General features: G+C 38.9%; 1 protein-coding gene across 2 annotated transcripts in view; it reads left to right on the top strand.

The window, feature by feature from the left end:
- The window catches only part of LOC149225253 (Sterile alpha motif (SAM) domain-containing protein), a 162953-nt gene extending 142926 nt beyond the window's left edge, over window positions 1-20027 (top strand). Inside the window, exons 2-3 of one of the 2 annotated variants that reach the window (XM_089377018.1) lie at window positions 16944-17090; window positions 17839-20027. In XM_089377018.1, coding sequence (XP_089233144.1) covers window positions 17901-19334 — 1434 coding nt within the window. In that variant the 5' untranslated portion in view covers window positions 16944-17090; window positions 17839-17900 and the 3' untranslated portion in view covers window positions 19335-20027. The remainder of the gene's footprint in view (window positions 1-16943; window positions 17091-17838) is intronic. The other variant, XM_089377019.1, reaches the window with a different exon arrangement.
- Window positions 20028-20455: the final 428 nt, after the last annotated feature.

The raw sequence follows: 20455 nt of genomic DNA, 5'->3' as shown, positions 1-20455 counted from the left end.
ATGCTCTTTTTATTATGTGTGTATTATTTTATCATCAAATAAATTCCAAACAAACAGAGATCACAAGAACACAAGATGTAGGCATCATGCCAGGGCAAAACCCCTCCAATAGGGGAAAACCCGCAAGAAATTCTCTTCTTATCAACTTCAAATGAGACTTCTAAGACCATTGACCCAAGACCAACACACCAAGACCAAGCCAGCCACCCAACCAAGAGATCTGCTCCTCCAACAAGGTCTGCTGCTAGCTTCTACAAGATTCGAACCTGTGGAAACCCTAGTCTCCACAGAACTTCACATATCACTTCAGAAAAACATGAGATCTTCTTTCTTCCTTCTTCGATGGCTGCTTATAAGACCCTCGCACCTTCTTTCTTGCCTCAGATTAGATCAGATGAATGTACTCCAATGTATGTCTAATGGAGGTCAAATTCCTTCCTTTATATAGGCTTCTTGTGGGCTGGAAGGGTCTCCTCTAGGCCGACTTGAAGGGCTAGCCGACCTAATCTTTGGTGGATTCTAGACACTTCTTTACATAAAATAATTTTTTTTTCTTGTTACATGAGCCCCAATGGGTCTATTACATCATGACTTTGACTTTGACTCAATACAAAAATCCTAGAGCACACAATGGGTGCTTTGACCTATTGACCAATGACCAAAGCATGAAACTCATGCTTTAATAAGTCAATTTTTCTTTCTTCTTTTGATCAATACATAAGAGTTATGACATAAAACATATGACAATTATGAAGACTGAAACTAGTTACAATTTCCAACACCTATCTTAGGCCACCTGCTAGCCACCTCCGCTGTGGCCACTTTAGCCCCTAGTGACGCTACGGCCCAACAACCCCCGTGCTTGCAAACTTTCTTGCTCGACCCTATTGGCTTGTTGCTTACACTCGTCGACACTTCCTTTACCTGTCTGTGGGTTGAGCCTGCGTTCCCTATTGTTTCTTTGTACTATGTAGATAGTTCTAGGTTCGAGAACTGTGCCAAAGCATCTAAATGAGGATTTATTTTAAATGGATGATTGATGACTCAAACCATTTACATGTATGTTATCCAGAGATTCCAAAGATTTCTCAAAGTGCTGATTCCAATGATAACAACATACAATCTTTAAATGCTTGTGATAGATGAAAAGGAATATATCTGATAAGTAATATCCTTCTTGAATATTTGTATTATCAAATAAAGCAGAGGCGTATAGAAATATTTCTATAGTTAACATTTATATATTTGAGAGATGACAAAAGGCAATAGTTTTATGATGCAGAGGTACTAATTTAAACAAACTGTTTAATTAGCTAATCTCAGTAATGATAATAACTTTGCAGGAGCTATTAGGGAGATCAAAACTTGAAGGAAAATGAAGAATAACATAAATGATTACCTCAAACACATGAAGAATAATTAGCTAATCTTAGTAATGATAATAACTTTGCAGGAGCTATTAGGGAGATCAAAACTCGAAGGAAAATGAAGAATAACATAAATGATTACCTCAAACACATGAAGAATAACATAAATGATTACACAAGTAAAACTCACATGAACACAAATGTTGCTAAAAACTAAAGCCAAAAGCCTTTGATTATCTTCAAAAATTCCAAAATTACAATAGAATCTGTTGGTTCTATCAAAGTATCAACCCTTCTTGCTTTGGATTACAAAGTATATATACAGCTTTCTCAAAATATTTAATCAATTACAATTTTGACATGAAAAATAAAGTTTTATCCAAAATGATTAGGATAACTCTAATTAATGCAACTCAAAAATAGAAATTATGAAACTGATTTAATGGATTTTTCACACTATTCAAGAATCTTATTTCCAACTGCTGGCTTTAAATCTGGCTCAGCTGATTCTGCTCCTGTTCTTTGCCCAAATCCTGCCTCCAAATATGCTTTTTGATTACTCGATAAGTTTAAGGAACTTATCCCATTGATTATCATCTGGACATGAAAAATTTGTTACCATCCTATAAGCCTCATCTACCTCGGTATACTTTTTGAAAGTTGGCTTGGTAACAATAAGGTGATGAATTTCATGTAAAATAAATAAATCATTTGCTAAGTATTGTAACAAACTTGGATCGCTGAGAATTCCTTTTACTTCAGCAAACATTGATTTATCGGCTACTATATCATATAACATTTTTTGATAGTTCTCTTGCTCCATTAGTTGACTGTGAGAATCCCTTAATGATGGGAGCCCTTTCTGTTGAAGAACAAAAAACTTCTTTTGAAACTTTCTGATTTGACTATTTAGGTTTTCACATTTGTTTTCTAGTTGCAGCATCAAATTTCTTTTGGTTAGCACCTTTCTCACCTCAAGAACTGCATCTATTCTATCTTCAATTTCCATCCCTTCTAATTCTTCTCTGGTTTTTGAGTTTAAAACTTTAATAATTTTGGTTGCTTCACCAGGCCTGTGATCCAGTTCCTCTTTGATTTCTTCAATGGTTGCCTTTGCTTTATTCACTAGCTATTCCTGTTCAAAAATAATTTCAATAGAGGTCCAAAAATCTGAAACAACAAAATTAATATCTATCCAGATTTGTTCCTTGGCTTCTGATAAATTCTGGGCACTAATTGATTCATCTTGAAACTTTTCAATCTACTTCATAAGCTTCGAATTTTTCTGCAATTCAGAAATTTATGCATTATCTGACTTTATTTAGTTTTCTTCTGCTTTCTGCAGCGATGCCTTTAACTTTTCAATCTCCACATTTCTTAATGACAAGTTAGCCATTACTTAAGATAATTGTTTTGTTGAATCCTGGCTGGTTGATCTTGGCTCCACTGTTGAAGTTCCTGCACTGATTTGCTGTTCTTTCTCTTTCAGAGGTTTTTCCATGTCTGACTCCATTTTCTGGATCTGAATATTTTGCTCAACAATCATACTCAACACATTTTCTTTTTCCTTTTCTAACTACCCAAATTCCAGAGCTTGAGGATGCTCCGTTGTTGGAAATTTTAATTGTTTGCATAATGCTTGAATGTTTGCATTTCTGTTTTTAATAATTTCTTGAGATGTTAGGATATTTTGACACATAGGAAATAGCTAAGTATAACTTGGTCTAGTGTAGAGTTAGGTAAAGTGTGTTTCTTTACTATGTACTTTTGTAACTTACAATCCGACGATCACAATATGTTCTAGACATGAAATGATCCGACGGTTCATTCTCTCTTTGGTATTACCGACACTTGATCCGTGGTTTAACACCCGATTGGTCCATGATCTCTATTTAAAGAGAATGGAGGGTCATTTACAGGGTGACCGTTCATGAGAGAAGCTTATGTAAATTTTCTTTCTTCTATTAATAAATTGCCTGAAGTGGCCATGTTGGCTTAGGCCGTGGACTGTTTCCCTCTTTGAGGGTTTTAACTACGTCAAGAATACTGGTGTATTGATCTGTGATCTGTTTGTGAGGTGTGCCCTTTGGTGTTCTATCTGAGGAACTTAACCTGTAAATTCCTACATGGTATCAGAGCTATTTGAGGGCCGCATCTGTTGGTGATCCAAATCGGAAGTCGATACAACTGCATCTGACTATTGTTTCTTAGATCTTCTGTTTCTGACCACTTTCGGGCCGAGAGGACTGCCTTATTGTGTTAGGAGCATCTGTTCTAGTGAGGAACACCTTTCTTTTGACGCGAAAAGGTTTTCGGTAGCCCTAGCTACGTCATTTTTAAGATTTGGAGGTATACAGTCTTTATTTGCAGTTTTAGTTATTCATCTCTCTGTTTATTTCGGTTTATTTAGCTCTCTGTTTTTTATTACCGGATCTATACCTTTCATTTCTGTGTATGCTCTTTGCCCTGCGACTCTGTGCGATCTGGGCAAATCAGAAACAAAAAGGAAGGATTTTTCTCATGCATATGCTCTTTTCCGCGTGCCTAAGTGTGATCTCCGAAAATCAGAAACATTGAGGAAAATATTTAGATTTTGGTGAAAGCTAACTTCAAGTCATAAGGTTTGGTTTTTTTTGCATGTCCGTGTTGGGTTGTGGTTTTATTGTTTTGTAGGGAGAAAGAGATTTTTCAAGTAAGCACGCATCCCAAAGCTTCAGCGACTAAAAAAAAAAAACCCTTCCTCTTTTCCAAAAATTACTAAACTTTTAAACTAGTTCACTTGGTCCAAAGTTACTTTAGGAGAATAGAGGTCTTGGGTTCAAGTCTTTTTTTTTGTTGAGTTACTTTTTCAAAAAGAACATGTAACTTATGTTTTAAAGTTACTTTATATAAAAGTGTTCACCCATTATAAAAAGTGAGTCACTTATAATTCTAAAGTCTCTTTATCTTTTATTTAAGTTACAATTTAGTGAGTAGCTTATAAAGTACCATTGTAAAAGTGACTTTCACTTATTTATAAAATTGGGTCAAATAAAATCTTTTTTAAAGTGAGCTAATTAGATTAAGTTTGGAAGGGGGGGGGGGATTTTTTTAAATATAACATTATCATTCACTTCCGCACATTCACGCACTTCATCGGCATCTTCAACAATTTTTCTTCAAAAAGCCATAACTTCTTCATCCAGAAGTCGTTTTGAGAGCCGTTTTTTTTAATCAACCTAATTTTTTGAGATCTTTCCATTGGAACACTTAGTTTCGGCATCTACAGCTTCAATTTCTGTTACAATGGAAAGTCCATGCCAAGTTATTCTTGAAAGCATCAACTACTTCCAATGGTGGTCCTACATTGTGGATTTACTAAGAAGTAAAGGTCTTTACAGAATAGCCTCAGGCCAAGAAACTAAACCTAAAGATGAAGATAACGCAGCCAAATGGGAAAATAGGCAAGATCAAGCACGTGGGTTGATAGGGATGTCTATTTCTCCAGACCTTAGATTTCATATCGCAGAACTTGATACCCCTAATGAAGCAATGAAACAACTCACTAAAGTTTTTGGAATTAAAAATGAAATTAGAGCCCATCAACTCGAAAATGAGTTGCTTATGTTGGGCCCCAATAATCACGCCGCCAAATTGGTTCCCACAAGCTTCTCCAAATCTGATCCAATTCTGGTCAACTTCTTTGACCCAACGCACCTCCAAACGTTGCTCCAAATTTGCTTGTTATACTGTTGTTCTTCACTGTTATGGTTAGGACATTAGGGCACACTACTGCAACCCTAAACTCCTCCAACAGTCCTTGAACAACCCTCTAGAAAACTGTGACACACCCTTAGGAGACCCCTCCTCTATCACGCTAATGTCTTGGGCATATATCAACACTTAAACCACCCTACGCACACCTTATTGTGGTGCTATTGTGGTGCTATGGCCTACGCCTAGCACACAGTAATCTTGTAGCTTTCGGCTATCAATATGATAACTCCTAGTCCCTAAACAGTGCCCCAAACAGACTTGTTTCCAACCCTTAAGACCTCGGCCTAGCACCCAGCATACTCGACCTCTGTCACAAAAAACTTCGGACCCCTGTTCACACTTGAAACATACCTCCAATCCTCGTTGCCCTAGCCTCCCTTGCTATGGCCTCAAATCAAACCTCTTCTCCTTCAACAAGCTACTCAAATGAGGTATGCATTGCACAACATGGATGCTTCAATGACTTGACCTCACCCTCTATTTATACACCAATAGAGGGGCTTCCTAAAACGTCACACAAGGGGCTGCCAGCTTGTCACATGCCTAAAACACCTTAGGTTGACCTTGACACACATTGGCAAACCCATTATATAACTTCAAAAATTCATATCTCCACTTCTACAACTCAGAATTCGATGATTCTCAAAGCGTTGGATTCTCCTTTCCGCCCTCTATCGTCTCATGCCATCACATGTAGAAATGTGCTCCCAGAAATGCCCAAAACATGATTTGGTGCAAAACCCCATACTTGGGTTCCAAGCCCACAAGTGACCCTTGTGGTGCTTTGCCCTCCAAATCCTGAACCCTAGGGCTTGGAGTACCTCCCAAGCTACACAAATCAACACTCCCTCTTAGCGAGGGAGGTACTTTCAAGACTAGGAAGTATCTCGTCATCATCATCACTGCTCGCAACACTTGCCCAACTCCTAGCACTCACAATTGCAATAGTCCCTGTACGGTGAACTATGCCCTTCTCAAAAGTGTCGTTGTCATTGGAAGCATCTTGCTTCTTCTTCTTCTCCTGTATCGCTTTCCAATCTCTCCATGATTCCTTCTTAGTAGTTGTAGGAGCACCCTTGCTACCCACTGACCACGTGCTCTTCTTAGGCTGCAAAGTCTCCCTCTGAGCCTACAAGCTCCCTTTCGAACTCGATTCCCTTTGAGTCTCTGGAACCTAGAATTTCTTCTCTTGAAAATATACCTTCTTTTCGGGAACCTATACATGCTCCTCTGAAGCATGCATCTGCAACTGTACCTGCTCTTGATTCTTTGGAACCTGCACCTGCTCCACCTACTTCTTTCCATGATCCACAAGCTTGTCTGTCAACCTGTAGAGACCATGCTCTCTAACTCCAAGTACAATCCCATCAGACTTAGAGCCTCTGGGCCTGAGTCTTGCCTTCCCATCTTGGAACAAGACCTCAAACCCCTTCCTCTGGATCATCGAGATGGAAATCACACTATATTTGAATCCTGGTACAAACATTACATCACAGACCCGCATCACATGTCCTGCCACCATCCTGAATGGCACAACTCCTGATCCTCAAATCTCCAACTGACTCTTGTTGCCCAACACCATGTGCAACTACGAGCCCCATTCAACTAGTCTCAAAAACCTCTTGTGAGTCATATGCTTCGACGCACCACTGTCCACGTACCATCCATCCTCATCAACAGTACCTTGTGAGAAATGAGAGATCATAGCAAATTCCTCCTCCAATCTCTTGGTGAGATCATTTATCTCAGCTGAAGTGGCAACACCGGTCACTTTCTTTCCTTTCCTCTTCTCATCATCTCCCTTCTTCATTGGACATCTTGACGAATAATGACCCATCTCGCCATAGTTGAAACACTTGACTTTATTCAAGTCCTTTTGCTTACCCTTCATTTGTGCTGCAAGTGCCACGTCATCATCAAAAGGCTTCTTCTTTGAATGAAGATCCTCGTCTCGCAACTCTTCCTAAATGAAGTCATCCCACAACCTATCCCAGTCTGGAAGCTTCTCCCTGGCGATGATCCCTTTGATGAAGGGCTTCCATTCCTCGGTGAACCCTTTCAAGGCGATCCTTACCATATCTCCTTTTGAGATAGACACACCGATGGCATCAAGCTCATCTTTGACCTGAGACAATCTCATCAGATACGAGGTCACGCTTTCATCCTTTATCATCTTGGTGGACTTCAACTTATCCTCCAATACCAATACCTGATTCTCGTTCTTATTCTGTAACAAATTTTGAAGAGCCATTCACATCTTATGTGCATTGTTCTTCCCGAAAAAATGAGGTATTAGGGCATCATTCACACCATCTAGGATGATCAATCTCGCCCCCTCGCATCCAAATATTCATATATTTCTAGCTCCTTAGGGTCGGTTGGCTTCTTAATCCCTTTCTCGGCAAACTCCCAGATCCTGTTGACCTGCAAGACCAATTTGATCCTTTCCATCCAATGACTATAGTTGGACAACCCCTCCAACTTGTCCTCATACCAGAGACTTGCCTGCAACTTCGACATTGTAGTGAGCCCTTCACTTACAATGTGACCAACTCCCTCTCATGCTGTACTTCGCTGCGCACAACTCTAATTTACTTACTTCCAAAGTAGCTCAGACACGCTCTGATACCATGTTGAATTTCCACGACCTTGGGTCTAGGTTAGAGTCTTAAAATCACTGATGCTACCAAACCAAGAATCTCAACCATAAACTACTTTGCACAGCGGAAATATAAAGCAGTAAATCACACATGCACAAATATACACATTTTTTAACAAATTGTAGAATATGTGCAACCCCAGTCTTTGTTGTATTAAACCAATCTGAATAATACAACAGTCTATGGTATACAAGATACAATGACAAACTTCGCTGCAGCTTCTATGTCGTATCTTGTCCTATTGGTCATTTGCTCCCGTACTACTCACTAGCTGCCCCTTATTCCTTCAAAGGACAACACATCGAGACTCGAGGAGCGCTGCCACCTAACACTGCTGCAAGTCACTTCTGTAGCATGTACACGAGCTGATCCAATCTGCTTTCTGGTTAGCCCTAATTCCCGAGCTCCAAACTGCTAGGCTAGCGGACACCTTTGTCCATCAAGGTGCTACACTTCGGCACCAAACTTCACCCAACATTCAGCTCGTCTTCGTCACTTCAAGATAACTCTTCTAGGGCTACTTTGGGCTATCAACACACTACCTTCCAACAGACCCAATGATGCCCAATACTACACTGCAAGATCTGCACCGATGAAGGCTCACAATCACCCAATCATGCCTCCAAATTGGCTCCTACAAGCTGCTCCAAATCTAATCCAATTCTGGTCAACTTCTTTGACCCAATGCACCTCCAAACGTTGCTCCAAATCTGCTTGTTATATTGATGTTCTTCACTGTTCTGGTTAGGGCATTAGGGCACACTATTGCATCCCTAAACTCCTCCAACAGTCCTTGAACAACCCTCTAGAAAACTGCAGCACACCCTTAGGAGACCCCTCCTCTATCACACTGTTGTCTTGGGCATATATCAACCCTTAAACCACCTTACACACACCTTAGTGTGGTGCTATGGCCTGCGGCCTAGCACAAAGTAGTTTTGTAGCTTTCGGCCAGCAATATGATAGCTCCTAGTCCCTAAATAGTGCCCCAAATAGACTTGTTTCCAACCCTTAAGACCTCGGCCTAGCACCTAGCATACTTGGCCTCCATCACAGTAGACTTCGGACCCATGTTCACCCTTGAAACAAACCTCCAATCCTCGCTGCCCTAACCTCCCTTGTTGCGGCCTCAAACCAGACCTCTCCTCCTTCAACGAGCTGCTCAAATGAGGTATGCATTGCACAAGATGGATGCTTGAATGACTTGACCTCACCCTCTATTTATACACCAATAGAGGGGCTTCCTAAAATGTTACACAAGGGGCTACCAATTTGTCACATGCCTAAAACACCTTAGGCCGACCTTGACACACATTGGCAAACCCATTATATAACTTCATAAATTCATATCTCCACTTCTACAACTCAGAATTCGACGATTCCCGAAGCGTTGGATTCTCCTTTCCGCCCTCTATCGTCTCATGCCATCACATGAAAAAATGTGCTCCCGGAAATGCCCAAAAGGTGATTTGGTGCAAAACCTCATACTTGGGTTCCAAGCCCACAAGTGACCCTTGTGGTGCTTTTCCCTCCAAATCCTAAACCCTAGGGCTTGGAGTACCTCCCAACCTACACAAATCAACAGAAACGAGCAGAGAGCTTTTTCCCAGATGAGAACACTGACAAGAACCCTAGGATGACTTCATCAACCCATTCATCACTATGATAGCCTAAAAGACAACAAGCCATAGAAATTACTTGTTTGGACATTTATGGAAATGTTGCTATAATATATGGTGGATTATGATGAGGTAATTCAGAACCTTCTGGCATAAAAGACTCAAAGATACTGGCTCGCTGTTGAAAGGTAAGTTTCTGGTAGATTTCCATTAGTGAATCAACTAAAAAAGTGTGAAGGGAGTTTGGAGGATTAATCTGCAAAGCCTGACAGATAGTTTCTGGGGTTATGGAGAACAAGGATTCACCATTTTGGGCTACTATTGCTCTCTGGCTAGGCAAATAACAATTTTCGCACCAGGAAACGAATTCGGGAAATTGATGGGTTTGAGGGAAAAAGAATTGGTGTAACATGAATTCGCAAAAGTTGAATCCATCTCTAGCATCTTCAAATTTTTGAAAAGCCCAATTGTGCAATTCATACAAGTCAAATTCACATTTGGTTTCTACGATTTTAAAATCAATATCTACTTGAGGGAATTTGTCTAAATTCGGGACCGGGTGAAGCATTGGGTTTTCAATAGATATTTTAGCTTTTCCCTTCTGACTACTCATTCTGAATTAAGAGGAGAAGAAAAAATTACAAATGTCTGGTGATTTGATGGCCACTTGATGTAGTCGACTGCAAAATTCAGAAGTTCTCCGTCACTGGGTACCTCTGCAAATACTGCTAGAATGAAGGAAAAGGATAAGTTTGATGGAGGATAATTTAGTTTAGAAAATGATTTTGGATAGCCATTAATGAAATTAATGGTTGGCGCGTCGAGAAACAACTATTGGAACGTTGGCGGGAATTAATTTAATGATTTAATGGTTAAATCATTTAAATTATCGGAGAAAACGACGATGGTTAATTTGGGGGTTATTTAGCGAAAGGGATAAAATGGCGGGATTGATAGCGAAGGTAATAGTTGAGCGGAAGGCGATTTGCGATGCGGTGGTAAGCTGCTTTTGTGAGGGGGGGTCCCGCAATGAACATGCGCCTGACACGTAACTTTGGGTGCGGAGGGTCCCACAATCTATCTTTGGTTGTTGATTGAAGTGGAGGTAATCGGTGCCATTGAAACTTGTGCAAAGGATATGTACTGGTGGCCTTATTCTAAATATCCACTAAATAGAATTTGATTTTCTCTGAAAGTTTAATTAAAGCAACATTTATAAAAATATGCCAAGCTTTATTACAAAGTGCAATATTTATTTATTTGTTTTTTCGGAATATACAATATGAAAATAAATTGCATGGGTAAAAATAGTTGCAACACTACCATTGAAAAACTTTGGCTTGATCCTCTGGTTGTTGAGTTGTCTCCTTCCCCACCTCCAACTTTTTGTTGATGTTGTTGCTGATTGACGGTTTTCCTTGCGTGCAGACTCTTGTTTATGGCTTTGGTGGTTGGCTTGTCGGCCACCACAACCTTGATCTCTTGTTTGCGGATGTTTACTTTGCAACCTCGATGGCTGGGTGGTTTGTATGCAAGTTGGGTGGGTTTGACGGTCCACTAATCGTTGTTGGCCTACCCCATTGCCCTCCTTTTTTTATATTTATATTTTTATATTTTTAAACTCTATAAAAAAAATTGTCTTCAACCCACTTGCATAACAATTCTTTCGTGTTCGTATCATTGTATCGTACGACTGATTTCCTTCAGCCCCATTAAAAAAAATTGCACCTCATATGATCGTGGCCGAACCTAGCCTCAACAATCTTATACGACCCTGGCTTCTGCATCATTTAGAGATTAGTTTTCAGAGTTTCTCACTTTGATGCCATGTTAATTTTCTTGCGAACTTGGCACTTGACAATTCATTGACCTAGTAGATTACATATTACTGAATGAAAGCACAACTAGATTCTTAACTTAATTAGCAGAAGAAAATTTTACACAACTAATATCAATCACAATGACACAAATAGATTCTACCCAATCAAGGGTTCTTCATTAATTTTCAGAAAATACTTGGGTTTCCATTCTAGGATAATGGCTCAACTGAGAAAGATTATAGATACACAATGCTTTGGATTTGATCCAACAGATCAGGCCCTAGATTGGTCCTCTATCCCCTTGGCTGATATGGAACTCCAATGCTCTCCATTTGCATTTCCTCGGACTTGACACACTAGACTATCACACTCCTCACTGAGATGCCTCAATGTTTTGTGTTGATGTGTGGTGTGTCTTCTCCTCTCCTTAGTCTTGCTTTTATAACTTTACATTGAACTAAATGCCTAACCCTAATTTCTAAAGTGATTGACATTCGAGATTATATCTCACCTCACTTGAGATCAAGGGCTGAGATTAAAACATAATCATTAAAGAAATTATTTTCACTTTTTCTAAGTTTATTTTAGCTCACTTAGCCAACATAATAATTATGTGCTTTCCTGAGTCAAAACTTAGGCTAAGTTTCAAAAGCGACTTGCTCACACTTGAGAACGTGTGTCCTAATGAGATCTGCGAGCGACTTCTTGCATGCCTAGACACCTAGTGCCGTATAGAAGTATCTGGTCGAGCTACAAACATCAACACGCTTAACCTAGGGGGATTCTAACTAGGCATTGGTTGGCATGGAACTAGCCAAATTCCCAACAACACTAGTGTCAATTGATTGAGCCTAACTCTTTGGGTCCTTTTCCAGACAAATCTCATAGGGAAATCCAAAGATGCTTCCCCGCATTCGTGAATGGCATCCCTAGTAAGCTTTTCAGATCGACAAGTGCACCTCACCCATGGGGATTCGAAGTAGGCACTTGTTTGCATGTCACTAACCAAATTACTTGAAACATTAGTGACAATGGATTGAGCTAACCCCTTGGGTTGTTTAGCTCAATTTCACACACACATATTTATGTTACAATGATTTTTGGGATGAGGGAACAATGGGGCAGGGAGATGTGTCCCTAGAATGGCTAGAGCACACCCCTAAATTTTTTAGGGGACAATGGTCTAGGGACGACAATGTGTGTGCATGTGTGTCTGCATATATAGATAGATAGATATATTAAAATTCCAGAATTCACCATAAACATTTGGAGTTGTTTGTAATCATAATAGACTATACTATATATCATTATGCACAACCCTTACACTTGCTAGTTCTGTGAAAGCTCAGGAAATTTTAAAAAGGGTTGAGTGACATTCCATTATTGGTTCCTAGACATGAGAAAAATGCAGTTTAGCTGCTATTGTGGCTGGCAGTTGAGCTACCCTCCATCTAGATATTCCGGGGAAGAGGGTGTATCATACGAGGTTTTGCTTGGAAAAATTATATGTGTGTGTGTGTGTGTGATACAATTCTAGGTGTAACTAGGATATGCCCAATTGACTAACTAATGTTGTAAACTAACTTTGTGGGGTTGCCAACCTATTGATGCTCATTGGCAAGTATGTAGTTGAAGCAACTAGTAGGGTCTCTACCATAAAGCCTCCATTTGTGTTCTTTGCTGGTTACATGGACTACATACTTGCCATTGAACGTCTATAGGCTGACAATCCACATCTAAGCCTTAGATCATTAGTTAGTCAATTAGGCATATACTCATTACACTTAGGAATATGTAACAACCAAGTGTGTGTGCGTGTCTGTTCTCTTTATGCCATAAAGCTGTCATTTGGATTCCCTAATAGTTGCTTGGACTACATATTTGGCAATGAGAGTGAAGACGGTGGCAACCCTATAGAATTATTTAAGACTTAGATCATCAGTCGCTCAGATATATACAAGTTACACTTAGAATGACATGATGTACTTATAATGAAAGCACTATCATAAATGCAATTGCACACACCTTGGGTGCAATCCTTTGAAAAGTGGAGGACAATGCACTTGTAGAAAGGGACAATTACAATGAAACGCAGAAAGTGTCTCAATGATCTAAAAGACAGTCTTACTAATGCTGAAGTGGGGCATGTCATGTATTCAAGCTTTGAGGACAAATTCTTTGAACAAAACTAGACGTCTTTTAACACAAATTATGTTTATGCATCGGTTCTATTACTATAGCAACATTAGCATTAGTTTACTCTTACTAGGAAAATTACATGTGAATGAAAAGTCCTAGATTCCTAGTTTTAGGACATCTTTAGGTAGAATCTTTTTGTGTTAGCATATATGTAACCATTTGACAACAAATATCTGGCGATGTCAGGGTTTGTGTGTGTTGAACCCTAGTTATAATTGTGTCAATGTTGAGATTCGAATCTCAAGCCTCTTTGGTTTGTAGTTTTATTTATGTGATGTATGTAATTCCAAGCCATCTTACTCTAATGACGTTATAGTGTTATATTCTTGCCATAGGATTTAGTTCCACTTTAATAGTCCTAATTGTGTGTGTTGTGAATAAGCTCACATGGATAACAATAGTTATGAGACAAGTGGTTTATGTGGTATTACTTGCACCAAAAGCTAATCCGGATGCTGGGTTTGGTGTGCAAGTACATGGGTTTATGCAATAACTTCCTCCCTAACTCCAGTCCTAACATCTTCAGCTCTTTTGGTGTCATGCCCTGTGGGCCCTCTTTGGCTCGTTGTTATTTATTTGATGTTTTAATCACAAGCTATCTTGCCATAGTGGCATATTCCTATGATGGGATTTTGTTCCACATTAATAGCTCCTCTTCCTAGTAGAGTGTGTGGAGGAAAAGGTTGTTTTTGATATAATTTACCTGTCATGTACCCTTATTATATTTTTTTACTGAACATTTCGGTGGAACTTTTGTTTTCTGGAGAAAAATATTTGAAGAGGACCTTTCTCAGATGAAGGCTGGAGCAAACTTTTTTGTTAATCATTTCTGATTTCTATTGAAGTATATGCAGTAATTACCTCCGGTGCATGCTTCAATTAACATTTGTGAATTGTATTGCTCTTCCTCTTTGGGGTTGTTGCATCTTTCTAAAATAAGCAGTGTTCCACGGGGATGCGTTCCCCATCCCGGGGGATGCACCCCCCCCCGCTTTGGGGACGGGGAAGCTCCTGGGGAAATGTTTCCCCCGTGTCCCCTTTTTGGGGAAACTCGGGGAAACTCTGGGGGGACGTTTTTTTGGCGGCGAAATGCGACTCCTTTGCAGGGGGGACAGGGGGACGTAGGGGGGACGCAAGGGGGATGGGGGGACGCTGGGGGGATGCATATGCGTCCCCTCCTTTTTTTGGTCTAATAATTTTTATAAAAAATAAAAAATTAAAAAAAATCAATGTTGTTAAAAGCGCGAGCGGGATTAAATCGGCGCTGGGAATGAAGGGGAAAAATCGGAAAAAGCGGGAAAAAAGCGGAAAAAAGCGGAAAAAAGCGTTTGGTACAAAAATATTCATTTTTTTTCAATTTTTTTAATATCTAAACCATCTACAACATAAAATAAATACATTGACACATAAATATGATAAGAAAACTAATATATAAGATGTTTAATATCATTTCTAGTGCTAAAATCACACATAACATTGAATCATGTCCTGAATAGTAAGTCCCGACTCCTGAGTCCCAGCTCAGCCTCAAAATATCAACAAAAAATATGATAATGTATCTCATCATGTCATAATGCCATAGACTCATATACAATAAAATGAAAGTCTAATCGTATTGATTTCCTCTGCCCCTCTTGCGAGAAAATGTCACAGCTTTCTCTTTCCCTCTAGATGTAGATGCTGGTGCCTGTGCTGGTGGAAATGGCAATGGAGTCTGATGTGCTCTAGAAGCTGAAGAACTAGAAGTATGAGCTACAGGAGGTAGACCACGTCCTCTACTGGTCCTAGTGGTAGCCCGGGTAGGCGGTGTCACCTCCTCCTCCTGCTCCTCCTCCTCCTCCTCCTCCTCCCCCTCATCCTGCACTAACCAATCATCAGTAGAATCCATGAGAGGCCTCTCGGCCTCAACCCTCCATGCAGCAGTGGTGTCAATCCCATCCAATGAGATGGCATCCACATCAGGTGTCCTCTCAAGTTGCCTCACCCACAATCGAAGATTGTAGTAGACGTAGACCATGTCATTAAGTCGCTGGGACCCCAACCTGTACAAAGATCATGAAATAATAATTAATAAATCCAAATTTTCATTATAAATCGTGCTGCCATGGACCCCCGAGCTTTTTTACGAAAAAAGCGGCAAAAAAATTTTTAGGCGCTTTTTTCCCATAAAAAGCGCGATTAAATCGGCTTAGGGAAAAAAGCGCGATTTAATCGCGCTTTTAACAACACTGAAAAAAATACAAACTTAAATATATGAAAAAATAAAAATAAAAATAAAAAAATGAAACCATATTAAAACTTTAAACTTGTTAAAACTTATTTTTTTAAAAATAAATGAATAAATTGTATTATATTAAAACTTAAAACTTAAAAAATAAAATAAAAGCAATAACAAAAATAAAATGCTTGAAGTATATTAAAACTTAAGACTTAGTATTTATTAATATTATTTAGTATTTTTTGAGAAATTTACTAGTATTTCATTGCTCAGTGCTTTCTATGTTTACTTTTAGTTTAGTATTTTATGGCTATTTTAGACTTCAACATAATGTCAATGTCATTGTCATATGATGAATTTACTTTTTATCGTTTTTGAAAATTTGATGTGCATTGCATAATTTCAATTGTCAAATGATGAATTTATTAATTTAATTTAGATGTGCCTTGCATCATGCCAAATGATGAATTTAGAAGGAACATTGCATAATGTCAAATGATGGATTCAATTTAGTAATTTACTTTTAGATTTACAATGCAGAAATGTCAAATGATAATTCATAAATGATAATAGTCTAATATGTAATGATGATCATATTTAGTCTTTAGATGTACATTTCATAATTATTAAGATTTTCTATTTAGTTATTGACATATTTTTGGGATTTTATTTTTTTATTTTTATATATTAAATTTTTAATAATTTATAATTTTATAATTTTTATGACTATGACGTCCCCCTGTTTCCCCGAAAAATCCCTAAAATTTGGGGTTGCTTATATACGTCCCCCTTGTGCGTATCCCCGCTCCCGCATTTCCCCGTCCCGGAAACTTGGTGGAACATTGAAAATAAGAGCCTTGCAATTACGTTGTATTTGGATTCCTTCTAACAACCATACATGTTGGAACCAATCCTCCAATTTGGTTAAAAAGTTTGTTGCAGGTATTTAGGTAATTGGAGAGGGTCAAAAACGTTTTCTTTACTTTCCTGAACAGTGTTTGGCATCCATTTCTGAGTATCGATGTCTTTTATTTTAGGCATAGTGCTACTCATTAATCAAGTTTTTTGGTATGCCTCCTATGAGGAAAGAAGTTATTATAAGGAAATTCCACATGATTTTGTCTTATGTTTTCTGCATCTATACTTCAATATCTTTCTGACAACATGCATTCCTTCATTGGATCTTATGGTTGATGCATATTCATACTATTTTCATGAACTTTGTGGTCGTTAATAAACATTGACTGCTCTGTGGATTATCACTGGTTGAAGATTTGGTGACTTATTTGCTCTGACCATCGCAGGATTTAATAAAAACTTGCACAGTGATCCATATTACCATGAATCCAGAGTGACACATGGCTCCCCTTTTGTATTGGTGCTGCAAATGTAGCTTTTATGGTTGTCTGGTGGCTAAATCCGTCTTGTTGAGTTTTGTTGATCTTTAGAAGGTGAGGGATGACAGATATAAAATTTCCTGCAATTTAACTTGGAAACTGACAAGAGGAATCATTTCCATTTTGACCAATTCTGAATTAGTTCTTTTCCCTGCGTATTGTTAATTAGGGATTGCTTTGTCTTCTTTGAGCAATTTTTCTAGATGAGTTGCAGTGCATATATCCTGCCCCTTTCATTGTGTGTTAAAAACCATAAGAAAAGATTATTTCTTTGCTACATTCCTGTGGTGGGCTTGGTTGGTGAATCTTCTTCTGTCTTATCAAAGCATTAAATCTTGTTATTCTTGAGGTGGAAAGTGAAGATCTTGTGTTCGTGATGTCTCGCTCCTATGGCTAACTGATTAGTCTCTTCTTTTTCAGTTTGGATAATTGTTTACATTTCTCTTCATAATTTTTATTTAATTTTTTGTTGTATGCTGTTCATTTCTGGTGGCATCCCATTGTCTTCCTGTTATGCATTTTTTGTTTCTCCACCTGATATCTGATATCATCTTACGCTTTTCAAACAAAATCATTAGATCTTTGCCTTTTGTTGAGTTTGGGGTTGAGACTTTGTGGGCGAGGAAAAGGCATGTAAGACCCTGAATATTCAACTTATGCAGATGATCCATATGTTTAACAATGTATATGATCTGTCTTTTCTTGTCTGCCAAATATATGGGTGCACCTTCTGTTTGAGTCGGTTTTGCATTCTCTCATTTTCTAAATTTGACAGCTGTTAATACGCTTGTTCCTGGTGCAGCATGAACTTCAAAGAAATTACCTTTTGAAATAATCTACTTGGTACACTTATCGCTTGTTTCTATGGTGAAAACAAAGCGGAGACACCTTGCAGCAATAGCTGCAAAAAAAGATGAGATCCCTCCAAATAACAGAAAGAAATCTTCTCCACTGCCTGGGCAAGAGGCAGAATTGCAAGATGAAAGGGATCCTTGGGTGGAAGTGAGAAAGCAAAGGATCATTATTCTGATCCCCCCCCTTCCTATAGCTAGCCAGGCCCCAACTGAAGTGGAAAGAATAAAACAAAAGGAAACTGTACCCAGATCCTCTACTAATGGCATTGGTCGGGTTTCAGGCAAAAGAAGCAGAATTGAGTCGACTATTAGTACCAAGAATGCTCGTAGAAATATAAGAAAGGCAATATTAAAGATGAAATCAGGGCAGAGGGAAACAATGGCTGTAGGAAAAAAGAACAAATCTAAAGTTTCTCAGAAGGCAGTTGCACGAGCTATATCTAAGTCAGTAACCCATCTAACTGTTGACCAAGGAGAAGTACCAGAATCAGGTGACAGAGAAACCGTTCCAATGCTAGATGCTGATTGCAAAGCAATGCCACAGGAGACTCTACACGTTCCTGACGCAAAAATTTCACAAACAATTCAGAACAAACAGAATTCCGCTGAATGTTCAGCACAGCATAAATGCCAGAGGAGAGAGACTATGATGGAAAGTGCAACCAACCTGGAGTTGGAGAATCAGCAGAAACCTACAGAAGATGAAAGAATGGGGGTCCCGTTACCTCCAATTGAAGATGACACATCACTTGATGTAAAAAGTAGTCATCACAATAGTGAGGAAGCTGAGGCTGTTAGAAGCAGTGATGCATGCCCTCAAGCATCAGCAAAGCCTGTTCATCTCTCTCCAGTCCCACAGGTTCCGAGTGACACTTTGCTGGACCATATTAAAATTCAACAGAGATCGTCAACAGGTCATGATGGTACAATGACGGGCCTATCTATTGATCCTTCCAAGCAACTCCTTGAACAACCATGTCTGGGGTACAATCCCGCCAGTATGATGCCCTTACAGTGTGCAAATGTTAGCCCCGTCAGCAACAGAACAGTACTAGCAAGTGAGAAAATCTCCTCTGCTGGCATGCATTTGAAGATCAATGAGGGAACTTCTGGTTGCAAAACTGCTAATAGAGAAACTGGATATTTTGATCCCCATCCAACTAATTACATTAATACAGTTGGACTTGGAGATCAAGCTAAAAGGACATTGATTCTCAGTAAAAAGCTGGAGAAAGCTGGAGGATTGAGCAGATGGCTTGTTTCACAAGGTCTGGGACAGTTTGTGGACATTTTTCAGAGGGAAAAGGTTGAAGAGTTCCATTTATTGCAATTAACCATGGGTGCACTCAAAGAGATGGGAGCATATGCTGTTGGGCCTCGAAGAAAGCTGATCCATGCTATTGATCGGCTAAGTCAGCCCTACTATTTCAAAGCCTTTTATTAAACTCCTCCAACAGAGAAACCGAGAATGGAGAAATCCTTGTTTCTGGAAGGAAGGAAAGGAACTATTCATTCAGTGGTTTCTTACTAATCATTTTCAATCTTCAGTATACTGCCAGGTGAGAAATGCTACTATGCTGAATTTTGAAGCCAAGAAACGTGCATTTATCAACAAAGTGATACTGCAAAAATTCAATATCAAGCTAGATTCTTTTCATCAAATTTAAGTTTCCCAACATTAAGAAGATATCAGCCAAGGCCAATCCTTGTGAACACGCACAGTAGACAGATTCTGTGTAGACTTTGGACGAATGGCGTGCTCTGCCAATTATAAGTTTTCAACCATTCTGCCCAGACATCTCCTGTTGGAAGAGCTGCTTGTTGTAGCAAAAAGTTACTTCAACTATATTTCTTTCTAAATGCAGATGCAGATTCACCTTAATCTATAAATATTCAATACTAACTGATCGTTGGTGCAGGAAATTTATCTTGAAGGTCTCAAAATGTCATTCCTGCTGTTGTATTTTTTCATCCGTCCTCACCTAGAGCCTTAGACATGCATTATTATTATACAAATTGGCTTCATTTGCCTGCATATAATTTAGTAAGATGATGTCATACTATGACTATTCACTTGAAAGAAGTGCAAAACTTGATGATCTGTCCTTGCAATATTACTTACGCATTTTATTTTCAACTGTTTGCTTCGAGTTTTCTCAATGAATTAAAGTTGACAACGAAGAAGTTCTTGATAATGTTTTATAGGACAACTTGAAGTTCAGGGTATGTGCTATTATCTTGCTTAAATATCTCTTTGGTTATTAGTGGATATTAATACAATTTCATTTCATCTCCATTAAATGACAATTGAAATTGTTCACTTTCTATAGCATAAGATAGAAAAGTTTGTGCGTATAATTTTGGCAAGGCAGAAGATAGGATAGCATATGCCGAATTCATTAAATTAGATGAACTAATGGAGGGCATTGTGATTCATCAGTATGTTCCAATCTTCCGATGATAACTGGATGGAGATGATGTAAGTTCCCAGAGTTACACTCCTACATATTACGTTGGTACTATGAGATAAAAAGTTTGTGCCATGGAATTCATTTAGTGCATGGC

The sequence above is a fragment of the Pinus tabuliformis genome, chromosome J (assembly GCF_031772625.1).
Source record: "Pinus tabuliformis cultivar Carrire ecotype Pingquan chromosome J, CPIR1, whole genome shotgun sequence".
Lineage (NCBI taxonomy): Eukaryota > Viridiplantae > Streptophyta > Pinopsida > Pinales > Pinaceae > Pinus > Pinus tabuliformis.
The sequence above is the reverse complement of the archived record's forward strand: the minus strand, read 5'-3'. Positions and strand labels throughout refer to the sequence as shown.